General features: G+C 35.8%; 1 protein-coding gene across 25 annotated transcripts in view; it reads right to left on the bottom strand.

Moving 5' to 3' along the window:
- ADGRL3 (adhesion G protein-coupled receptor L3) overlaps nucleotides 1–12,230 on the bottom strand; it is an 829,014-nt gene that overhangs the window by 292,841 nt on the left and 523,943 nt on the right. For 22 of the 25 annotated variants that reach the window (XM_032400452.1, XM_032400458.1, XM_032400455.1 and 19 more), the window contains 2 exons: nucleotides 10,642–10,656; nucleotides 7,661–8,461 (listed from right to left, as the gene is read on the bottom strand). In XM_032400452.1, coding sequence (XP_032256343.1) covers nucleotides 7,661–8,461; nucleotides 10,642–10,656 — 816 coding nt within the window. The remainder of the gene's footprint in view (nucleotides 1–7,660; nucleotides 8,462–10,641; nucleotides 10,657–12,230) is intronic. The other 3 variants (XM_032400454.1, XM_032400467.1, XM_032400463.1) reach the window with 1 other exon arrangement.

Raw genomic sequence — 12,230 nt, 5'->3', positions numbered from 1 at the left:
TTAAAAACCACAGTCCATTTTATATTTTTTATTGAATAGGATATTTCTAAATAAAGTGCCATTTTCGGGCGCCTGGGTGGCTCAGTCAGTTAAGTGTCTGCCTTCAGCTCAGGTCATGATCCCAGGGTCCTGGGATCGAGTCCCGCATCGGGCTCCCTGCTCAGCGGGGAGTCTGCTTCTCCCTCTGCCTGCCGCTCTCCCTGCTTGTGCTCTCTCTGTGTCAAATAAATAAATATTAAAAAAAAAATAATAAAGTGCCATTTTCTTTTTTTTCAAAGGCAAAAGTTTCTTCAAAGACATTTCTTATATTTAAAAAAATTAGCATAAGAGATCATTCTAAATCATGAAATCAACAAATACCTAACAATTCACTCATGTCTGTATATTTTTGGTAGAATCATTTTTTTCTAACATTATTTTTAAAAATCCAAATTTTAAGGCTAAAATATTTCAGTCACAAGACATTTCAGAGAGAAAGGACTGGATAATTTTAATTTGTATCTTAATTGGGGTAAGTGGATGCAAAAAGTTCGACCATGAATTGTACTATTGAAGAGCATAAAGAGAAACAGGCAGAGTTCTTATCTAAGCAAATAAAAAGGAAATGTTCTCCACTTGTTTTTAGGGGAATCTGATAGGTCTCTCCCCAAAAACTGTACAACACAGATTTTACCTGTCATTTATGTATCTTAAATTATTTGGTCATTAATCATTATAATTTGAGAATTTAGCTTCCTGATAGAAAAGTACTTAAGAGGGAAATACCCTTGTCCTTAAAGTCATACTTTTGATGGTCAACCCTATTCTAGGGTACTTGACCATCACCTAAAACTTGAAGGAAAAACAAACAAACAAACAAAAAAACCAAAGAAATAAAGCAAATGTCAGGCTTTCCTATATAATAAAATCAATTCTCATTTACCCATGCTAATGTGGACAGATGCAGAGTATTCCGAAGTGGAACTTTTAGATAATCAGAAATCTCATTTTAGTCACTACTGCCAACCCTGAGGAGATGTGCGAATAATGAGCAGCAAAACTATTTCAGTTCCACCTGCCTGCCCTCTGCTGGACGTGCTCATGAGCAGGGAAATGGCTACGGAAGGGACAGCTGGTGTGAGTTGGGAAGCTTATTCACAAGTAAATCATCTTTTTGTTGCATGTAGAAACGATTTTGATTACATTTCTAATAATTATACATTTATCAGGGACATCACTCTAGAAAAAAAAAAAAACCCATAATAAATTTGTGAACCTCTTTATCCTTTGCCTCTTGTCTCCTACATGTCCGATTAATGGCTAACGGCGGGTGTGGCTGTAAAAAGGCAGGTCAAGCTTTGCTCCGTGATTTGATATTCAGAGCCTGAAAAGCAGAAGGTGTCATTCTGAAAAGGTTTAACCTTCAGTTATGAAGAAAGGAAAACAAAAGACAGGTAAAGACAAACAGAAGAGAGTTCAGCTGATGTTGAGGGGCAGTGGACTAGCGAGGGCACATTTCGCAAGTTTTGGCTGGACTCCCTGAAAAAGCACCAGCGGCAACGCCCTGAGGCTGGAGCCGGCACTCCAGGCGGCACCGGGAGGAAGCGGCACCAGGAGGAAGACAGGGGCTCCTCTGCACACCTGGCAGCAGCTGATGCATAAAAATACAGACCGGGATGAAATGAGCAACAAGTAGCTGACTATTTTTTCTTTTTGTAAAGCTCACTCAGTTACTAAGACGGAGGTAAATTAAACTGTAGAGACAATGTAGCTTCTCACGTGGAACTGTGAAGCAATCCTAACCCACAGGCTCAGGACAAGTCTGATTTAAGATCTGGCTCCTTTCAGGCTCTATTTTGTGATTAGGGTGCACCATATTTAACTAAACCGTTCGGGAAGCAGATTCAGCTACCTATGAAACACGTGACAGTTTCAAAATGTTCAGGATTCTCTGCCCAGCACTCACCTTACTCAGCTGTCAAAGTAAAGGGCCCAGATATATGATGTGAAAATTACATTTTAACGAGGTGTCATGTGTGTTTAAAGTTCTTATTCATCACTACACAGTCACAGCCCGTACCAGAGATACAAATGCACTTAATTAGCATATTATAAGGACAGAAGGTTCACCTTATCTGCATTGTTAAAGTGTTCTGTGTAGGCCTTTTGTTGTTTTAGCTTCTGTTATCTTCAGCATATAAGAAAGGATATATTTACATAATCTCAAATGGCTTTCAAGAAAATATGGATTGTGTTCAGGAAGCAGAAGAACAGTCATAAAACAGTAACTGCATGTCTTTATTGTTCTGTTGTTCATCCTGATTGCCTGATGTGTTTCATGAAATCTCAACCAACAGATTTTTAGGTCTGTTAGAAATGCTAACTTTAGGAAATTTTTGGAAGTGGGCTTCTCTGAGTATTCTTATCATCAACCTAAAGCTACTTCCTCCTCCTTCAGTAGCAAATACTGGAAAACTCTGTATGTTTGGCAAGGCAAGTTTAGATTGTTGTATGAAGAAGTTGAGAAGCGAACCAGAAGAGGAAGAGTCACCAGAAAATACCTCACATCTCAGTCTTATTTATTAATGAATAATGAGTTGGTCCGAGGGTTGTGGGTTATTGTTAAGCTGTTTAATATTAATGAATAATGGACTCGGCATAAGGCAGTTTGGGACAAAGAACTAAAGAGTGAAAGTCAGTCCACAAGTAATAATAGCTAAGGGTAGGTAACGCAACTGCCTCGCTCACACTGGATGTATCAGGATATAAGGTAGTTCTAGAATTACAATGCCCACCTGAGAATCACTCAAATAACCTGTGGAACAGCTAAGTATTATTTGGAGGGCTTGAATGACTATCTTACAAGACAGCCAGCTGAAGGCAATGATGAAAATATAGTTCATGTCATATTTTATAAGATAGGAAAAAGGCTCAGTTAAAAGTACATTTGAAAAAAAAAAAATTCTAGATCTGATAGCTCTAGGTATGGTTTTCTGCTCAGAAAAAAAAGAGAGGAAGCACTTTTAAATTTACTTTATACTCAGGTGCTAATGCTTCCAAGCAGTTGTGATACAGGTGTCCCAAACTGAACCCGCTGTTCTGCAGACAAAATATGTTTTCAACAGAATACGATTATTATTCATTTCTGAATATAACACACGTTCCGTTTTTTTGGACTTGAAGAAAATCCTGGAATTCGTCAACTGAAAAATTTGAGAATATGTTCTGAATATAAAATTCATTGAACAGTTGCTCACTTTCTTCCCTATTGTAAGACTACCGACTTTAATTTCTTCTAATTACTTCTGAAAGAAAGTGCATTAGGTGTTAATGTGCTTTGGCACGTCTCCCTAACACCTGCTAAAGTTGCTTAAGGTTACCAAAGCTCTTTCCAATCGGAGTGAAGAAGGGAAGAAGGTGAGTGTAGGTGCTGGGGGTGGGGAGTAACTGGGATGAATCACAAAACTTCTAGAGTACAGAAGTGTGACGCTACCTGAGAGGCATATATGTAATCCTCATAAAACAAATTTTGGGACTGATATTCTTATTCTCTGATAATTCATTCTTTGATTTCTTAAATCATTCAACAGATCTTGACAGAGCACCTACTATGTATCAGGCACTACCTAGGGACCTGTAAACAAAAATGACTGAAACAGTTTCAACAAGATTATTTCAACGTGAATCAAAATCTCATTAGTTCTGGAGCAAAAGCTTTTTATAAATTGGAAATTCTTTGCATTTGTATGTTCTTTAGCATGTGAGACAGAACTATATTATTAAAAACTGCTTCTACAAAATTTGCAAATATAAATTATTATGTGAATAGCAATATCACATAAATACGGGTTCATTTTCCATTACTTTCATACTGGAAGACTACTGAAAATGCTGACATACTTGCATTTAATGTAATGCAAAATATATGATGACAGTTCCGAAAATTTTTAGACAAAAACGAGAACAAATTTTAAGCTTTTTAAAACTTGGCCCAGAAGAGCAGGCCCATTAAAGCACTTTTCAAGGAGGAACTTCACTTAAAATTCACAATGAACATTTGGAAAACAAGTTTAAAAAATTGCATTAATATTAATTGGTTTATTCAGCTATTGTTGAAAACAACCTGTTTCACAGACTGTACCATTCCCAGGATGGTTTCCTTTGAAAAAGAACACAGACCGATGTCCTGCAGCTGAGCCAACTCAACAAAGGAAGGACACTTAGCAGTTTGAAAATGGGTGCTGGGAAAAGTAAGGGACTGAAGTTCAATGATTTCTGAAACTACTTTTAGGATATTTCTGAGACACTGTTTTCCTTGTCATTCCTCTTAAAGTTCACCATTTCAAAATTTAAAATGGATTCTTGTGAAAAAGAGAAAATACATCCGATTTCATGGTTGAAGAACAGATACAACTTTTCAGAGCACTAATCTATGGTAATCGTACCGTGAGAACTACAAATTAGCATCTAGAGAGTGCCTGGCATATGGGGAGACTGAGATCACTTCCATCAAATGACCGAATCTAGAGGCACAGCCTCAGTAAGCACATTTTCCATGACCAGTGTCATAGGAGGGAACATGAATCTGGAGTTGGGTTGCACTTCAATAGCTGTGGGGTTTTTGAGTGATATGAGCTATAGTGTCTTAAGTTCCTCATTTAGAAAATGTGGATGAGAACAATTTTTGCAGGGCTGGTCTGTAGCTATTTGGTTAAGTTTGTTATACCTACCACAAATATCATCTCATTAAAATCTAACAATAATTTTCAGAGATCGGGTTATTTTTTCCATTTTGTAGTTGAGAAAACCAAGACCAAGAAGCTGAGCAACGTGCCCACAGTCAAGCACTGGAGGCAGAATTCAAACCCAAGTCCTTCAGACTCCCAAGCTCCCTTCAGAGCAGCAGGCTACTGGCGTGTATGCTTTCCCAAGGGATTTTTATGTGTACAAGAGAAACAGACTTGCCCCCTAACTTCTAGCACCCAGATTTTTTAATGTGCAGAAAAGTGATATTCAGTAGAAGTATAACATAGATACCCCTTTGCATTAGAACTTCAGAAGTGTGAATTTTCATTGATTAGAACTCAGTGAAAATCAGAGCAAAAAAGCTTGCTTCCAACAGATGGCAACGGCAAATACACTTTAGATCTACAAACTCAGAATTAGCCTTTTTGACCTCACATATTTATAGTAAGTTGGCTGTACATAAACTCATGAGAAGATCCATAATAAGAATTCACTAAAGGCAATTTCTTTGAAAAATGTCAACCTAATTTACTAAAGAAAAACACCCAGCTGAAACTGTTTGTGAGGAATAAGATGAATAGCCTCTATTAATGCTAATTGAAATTCTCATATCCACACACACAATGCATAACATTTACTTCTACACTTATTCTTTCCACCTCTAAACTCCACTAAGTCCACACCAAAATGCTGGCTTTTAAATCTGAGCATTAATGCATGAAAATTGATAATTTTTCTTGTGATTATATTTACAAATTTAATACATATGGAATCTTACTCTTTGCAAAACAGATGAGGTCTTCACTGTTGTTTAAAGAGAGGGACAACTCTTAGGAATTTGTTTCAAACCTGAACTTTGCCATTTCTCAGTGTTTGTCACTTTAATAACATCCTTTTAACAAACATGAATGCTAGTGTATTTGGGCAAGATGGTTTAATATTTTAACTCCCATAAATAAACACATAAAATTAAATGAGTGGTGTACTTTTCCTTATGTCCACAATGACTGATCATATAAATATACACACACATATAAGTATATTGATATCCATTGGAAATATCTTTGTGTCAAGTCTAAATACTAGGGACTATGGTATTGTCTTGCTCTTTCAGGATAATTTAAAAAACTAAACTAAGAATTTGCTTCAATTCATCAAGTCAAAACCTGGAAAGCTAATTAAATTCAATCTATTTATTATTAGAGATAAAAATAATGTATAATGTTTTCAGTAAATAAAACTTGAAACATGTTACTGTCTCTTCTTCACTGATTAACCAGAAAAGATGAGTTGTTATCTGCAGGCAATTAAAATTATGTCCTATTGCAATTTAAAAGTCAGAAGAGGCTAAGAACCACACAATGAGTTTTCACTGACAAAATATAAATTTTAATTTAAGAATATCACAGCTATGAGAAAAGAAAAAAAAGCCTTCCCAGAATACTCCAGATGGTTGACTTTTGCTTAGGTCTTCAACTGAAGGGTGTATCAAATTGAAAAAGCTTACCTGTACAGCGGTGAACCAGGTACTGTACTTGATCTAGGAGATTTTTTGAGGATTTAGTAAGGAGAAGTTGCTTTTGCTGCTGTTCCATACTTAGGCCTAATATTAGCATTGCTGGCCACTGCTGTCACTCTGCCTAAGGCCTCTCAGAGATTAGAGAAAACGCCAACTAATTCCTCATTCTATCAGAGTAAGAAGTGGAAAGCTATTCACTCATTCATTCAACAAAGAGTTACTGAGCCTTTAATTTATGTATGCCATCTATTATACTGGTGTCCACATGGAACTTAGAATCTAGTTTTATAAGAAGATGTATGTAATGAACTAAGTTAGGAAGCAGAACGGCATGCTAGTAAAAGCATGGTAAGAGCAGTGCAGAAAACAAGTTATATTAACATGTAAGTACGGAAAGACACAAAACGTAATCTTTGAATTGCTATATTTCTATCAAAATTCAGACACCTATATCTTAGTTTTCCATTATACTTTATCATAAAGAACAGCATTATTGCTAGTTAAAATAACTGAACCTCTAAACTTAGATAATTCTATTCAGTTGTGTAAATAAAAACTTAAAATAATAAAGCAATTTACAACTATCTTTAAACAACATTAAGAGGAAATGGTATGTCCTAGAGAGGAAAAAGACAACTTTAAAGAATTGGGGGGGTGCCCGGGTTCGAGCCCCACGTCAGGCTCCCTGCTCAGTAGGAAGTCTGCTTCTCCATCTCCCTCTATCCCACCCCCCCTACTTATGCTTTCTCTCCTTCTCTCAAATAAATAAAATCTTAAAAAAAAAATTGGAATTAAAGATTATCTCTGGTTTACTCAAAGCAGTGTTTTGCATTGTTTTTTTCTTATAAAACTGAGGTCTATCTTTTTCTATATTCATCAGTTATAAACATTTTTCTGTATGTATCAATTAGGTACACTCGGACACGTGCACACTCAAACTGACAATGTGCCCAATTGGGTGGTCATATATGACACCCTCTGCAAAGTGAATGTATTGGCATAGGGCTCCTGAAGCATTATATCAAAGCAGCCCTTGACATTTTTCCAAGTGGAAAGCACTTCTGAGGGCATGTCACAATTAATTAGACAGGATGGCATTCTATTTTAGTAAAGGTTTTGTGTACTTCACTACACAAAGAACTAACCAGCTGATAATAAAAATGCCCTTCAGAGAAGGGCTTAAGATTGGAGACTAGCTGTACAAGGGAGAAAAAAGTTTCTTATACCTTTATTCTTATAGCTGAAAGTACTTAATGGCAACATTTCTCAGATGAAAAGACAATGAACAGTTTTCAGGTATTCAGGCCAGAAGGAAGACAACAGAGTAAGTCTAATCATACATATAAAAAAAAAACAACTTATCAAAAACAAACTGCAAGTATCTCCCCCTTGAGTACCAGCAAAAGTCAAACTTACCTGATCTACTATCCAGAGGTCCAAAATCCAAAGAGTATTTCACGACATGATAGTTATTCCATACGTAAAGAAGGTTGTCCCTGGGGTTGTAATCCACAGCTGCTATGTACTGGTATGAATTGGGAAAGGGTACATCCACCAAACTATCCTTACTTTGGTCGGTGTTGTAAATGTAGTCAATCTTATTCCCAGTGGCCTCATTGTCGTCATCCTCATACACAGATTTGACCACATACAGAATCCCGCAAATCATAAATGCATTGGAAGCTGATCTTTTATCATATGCAGTATCCCATGTCCCTTCAATCCGTAGGGTGTAAGGGTTCAATTGACTAATGACAATTTTACCATTATTTTGTTCTGTTGCATAGATTACCCAGAGCCCATTTTCATCCACTGCCAGGTCTATGTCAGATTTGCCTCCCCATCGGTAAGGGGAGGTATCATGGTAATTGGCATTTGCTATGATCGCCTCTCCACTCTTTATCCTAGTCCGCAAATCAAATTTTACTATGTTCCTGGTGCGCTCTTTGTTGAAAAACAAAGCTCCATCATACACTACAAATCCTGTGCCATCCACCCTGTGGGGAAGCTTGTAGGTTGTAGTTGGCCTTCCAGCAATGAAGTCATCCTTGGATGAGTACTCAGTCAGGGTATCGGTTCTGTAGGGAGTCCAGGGCATATAGTAAATCTTGTCAGAAGCCTGTAGAGGGTCTTTGCACCATGCCCCAGACTGGTGGTCAGATTCAAACAAATGTTCACTCTGGTATACTCCTTTTAGTAGTCCGGGACAAAGAAAAACTGTTGGAAGGGAAAGAGTTAAAATGATAAATATATTAATTTAATGTTTTGTCAGAGATTTTTTATTTTTCACCAAACGGAATGTAACTCTAATAAGAGATACCCACCACCACTTAATTCTTTTGTTGCATTCTTCTGAGTACACAAAGTGTCTTACATATTAATTCTGACTTTTGCTCAAAATCATTTTGACTTCAGTTGCTGAAAAATGTGGCCTCTCAATGAGTACTTGTGTTTTCCTTTGATTTTTACCTTTGTAAACATGTGATACAACCTTTTTGGATATACATATACAGGTGTGATGTGTGTCTATGTATTCTACAGACATAAAATAAATACAAATGTTTATACATAGTATTTTATGTATCTTACTTGAAATTAAATATATATATATATTGTTTTCCCTCTGATGACATTAGCCATTCGATAACTTATCATTAATAAATAAATAGAAAACCAATAGTAATTAAGGATAATAATAAAGGAAAAGAAAAGCCCTGTAATACAGGCCACTGAATCTTCTAGCAAAACAAAACAAAACAAAACAAAAACAAAAAACAAACAAAAAAACCCAAAACTCTTAAAGCTGCTATAGCACACACAGAGCATGCAACCCACACAATTAAAAATGAGTGATGGATGGATACTGGGAGGAAAAAGAGAAAGGAAGAAAAAGAAGGGAAAGAAGGAATAAGGAAAGAAGAAAAGGTGAAAGGTTACAGAGAAGAGAACCCAAGATCTAGATTTTAATCAGTTAAAAATGTCCTGTTAAATACAGTAGTATTGGAACTTAAAAACATGTACCTTTTACTGTTACATGAGAAGAACATTAAAAAAACAAGATTACTTGCTACAATATTTTGCTGCTCATACTTCAGATTGAAAATGGGCAGGAATTATCTGATTCACTTCATTTTTAGTATGATTCTGTAGCACACTGTGTGAATAGTGGTAAGAAACCTTGGCTGGCTTGTAATGCAGAGGCTATAAAGCAATGTTTCCCAAAGAGTGGTCCTTGAAGCACCTGTTTCAAGTGGTATAACTAGATGTTACACAGAAAGAAAACAGGGATCCTTAGTCATATGTTTAAGAAACATCATATTAAATAGAATTGTGGCAGAGATTCTAATAGCTTTGGTACATCAGTGAATCTCCAAGGCAGAAGTAAGGAAGATGAACAAATTTCACAAACTAATTTGATCACGGAACCCTTTCTACAGAGCCTATTTAAAGTGTAGTGTTCTGCTGAACCTGCTGTGGGAAACACTGCTCTAGTATTTTTGCAAAGCAAATGCACTGAAAAATAATCATGCAGTCCACTGTGATGTTTGAAATGATTAGAAGGGTACTGGGTGGAGAAATTTAGAAATCATAAGGAATTTGGATGTTGAACCATATTTTAATGATTAAAGTATTGTTCTCTTGATATTAGTCATTAGTTCTTTAATGGCAACTATAAGCCTAGATCTAATGGAAAAGGATCTAAGATAATACTCAGCGAGGATGTGCAAGTTATTAAAAAGGAAAGTGCATTACTAAAGTGTCCAAAGTTTTACTTTTGTAGAAATGAAAAGTTCAAGGGCAAAGCTGACCACCAAAATCTTCCATAGCAAAGAAAGAGGGCCTTCATCAATTTATAGTCAATAATAAAATTGATGATTAGGAGAATTTCTAATATGATGACTATAATTATAAAAAATGGATAGGCATTGTTGTCAAAATTGTATATAAACTTTAGGTTGGTTAATAATGAGCCCATGGTTACCAAAGTAATTTTTAGAAGCTATTTCAGAAAACCATCTCCCCTTTTCCACCAATAGTTAAAAATTAAAGGAATGGGAGACCACACCAGAGCTATGGAAAATTATCTAGTATAGAAATAAAAACAAATTTAAAGCAATCACTATCCATCACCATCTACTGGATTTTCTGACTATTTATCTAAAAGTAAAGAGGAAGAAAATGCACGGTTGAAAATTTTACATGATTAAACTGTTTTAGGATAAAAGGATCAAACCAGCACTGGTCATCACAACAGGTTAAAGTGAAGTTGAGCAGCAGAAGTAGTAAATAAATTTTCATAAAATAGATAAGAATTAATACAAAATTATTTTAAATGTTAAACTGTTAAATAACTTAGCCTATAAATAGTATATAATTTATGAAAGGTATTTAATTACCTTTTTGTTCCACTTCTATTGGAGAGAGAGAAGTACAGAGAGAAAGGAGAAAAGAGAATAGATTAATGGTACGGTATTGGCCAAGCACTTTTTATTCACCTCTTCCAAACTGAAAGTAAATAATTTATTTCACTCATACTTGCTTTTTGAACATAGTTTTTTTTTAATAAAAAAACATTCCCCTCGTAAAATTACTTTTTAAAAAAGCAATCATATTATAAACTTAAAAAACACAGTACAGACTTAGAAAACATAAGGCAAAAGTTATTCAAGCTAAGATTGAAAAAAACACACAATTTCAAACTATAGACATAGGAAATACAATATTCATAATAAGAACACCAATATTTCCCTTTGGAAGTTAGGAAGGTAATTATACACATGATGCTTTCAAATAGCTTGACTAAGTCTCATTTATAAAATACTATAGTTTATACCACTATTTAACATAGTAGTCTTGCTTTTTACCCATCTCAAGGATTCAGAAGAAACTACTCTGCAATCATTTCCTAAGGCCTAAGATTTTCCATGTCAGTCTTATGAGAAATAAACCTCATGAGGCTACACATTTACGGGGAATGCTCTCATACTAAATAAGTGGATTCAGAATCTTTACTGAAGAAACTTCTCTCCCTCCCACTTATCAATATTTGATATTGTGGAAAAAAATCAGAAAAATCTGTTATCAGAAGGTTGACATAAATAATGAGCCACCTGTTCTGGCCTTTTCTGAAATTCTTAACCAAGTCAACATACCTTTTTAAGAACAAATTGAAATCCTCAGCCATGTTATGGCTATGTATCTCTCAAATTAGATTCCATTTTTATTTTTAAGGTACTGACCAATACAAGTCATGAAAAATTGGGGAAATTGTAACATATTCATGTAACTCACCAAGCAGCGTCTTGTTTATCTTATAAGCATTTGTCTCATGAGAGACAATATGCCTAAATCAGAAAAAAGAACAGGGACCAACAAAAAACAAGGGGAAGAGCTGGGGAAAAATGGGTTCATAACGCAAACTTAAAAATCACAGATTACAGTTGATATAAATCTAAAAAAATTCAATGGAATGGATGAACTATTATTGTACAATAAATAAAAACTCTAGGGAAGTTTCAAAACAAGGGAGAAATACTGTTTTGGGTAATTACAATTACATTTGGGTGAGATTTTTGTGCTTTGACCTAAGCTCTTTTGTTTTCTATTGTCAAAATCACACTCATTACTCTCAATTGACTTTTTTGAAAGCTCAGTATCACATGTGTTAGAAGACAAAGCTAGGTGGCGCCTGGGTGGCTCAGTCCTTAAGCGTCTGCCTTTGGCTCAGGTCGTGGTCCCAGGGTCCTGGGATCGAGCCCCACATCGGGCTCCCTGCTCTGCAGGAAGCCTGCTTCTCCCTCCCCCACTCCCCCTGCTTGTGTTCCCTCTCTCACTGTGCCTCTCTCTCTGTCAAATAAATAAAATCTTAAAAAAAAAAAAAGAAGACAAAACTAGCCTATATCAAAAGTTATGCTTGGGGCACCTGGGTGGCTCAGTCAGTTGAGCCTCCGACTCTTGATTTTGGCTTGGGTCATGGTCTTGGGCT

The sequence above is a fragment of the Phoca vitulina genome, unplaced genomic scaffold, assembly GCF_004348235.1.
Source record: "Phoca vitulina isolate PV1807 unplaced genomic scaffold, GSC_HSeal_1.0 scaffold3, whole genome shotgun sequence".
Lineage (NCBI taxonomy): Eukaryota > Metazoa > Chordata > Mammalia > Carnivora > Phocidae > Phoca > Phoca vitulina.
Note: the sequence above shows the minus strand (reverse complement) of the source record. Positions and strands in the feature narration are given on the sequence as shown.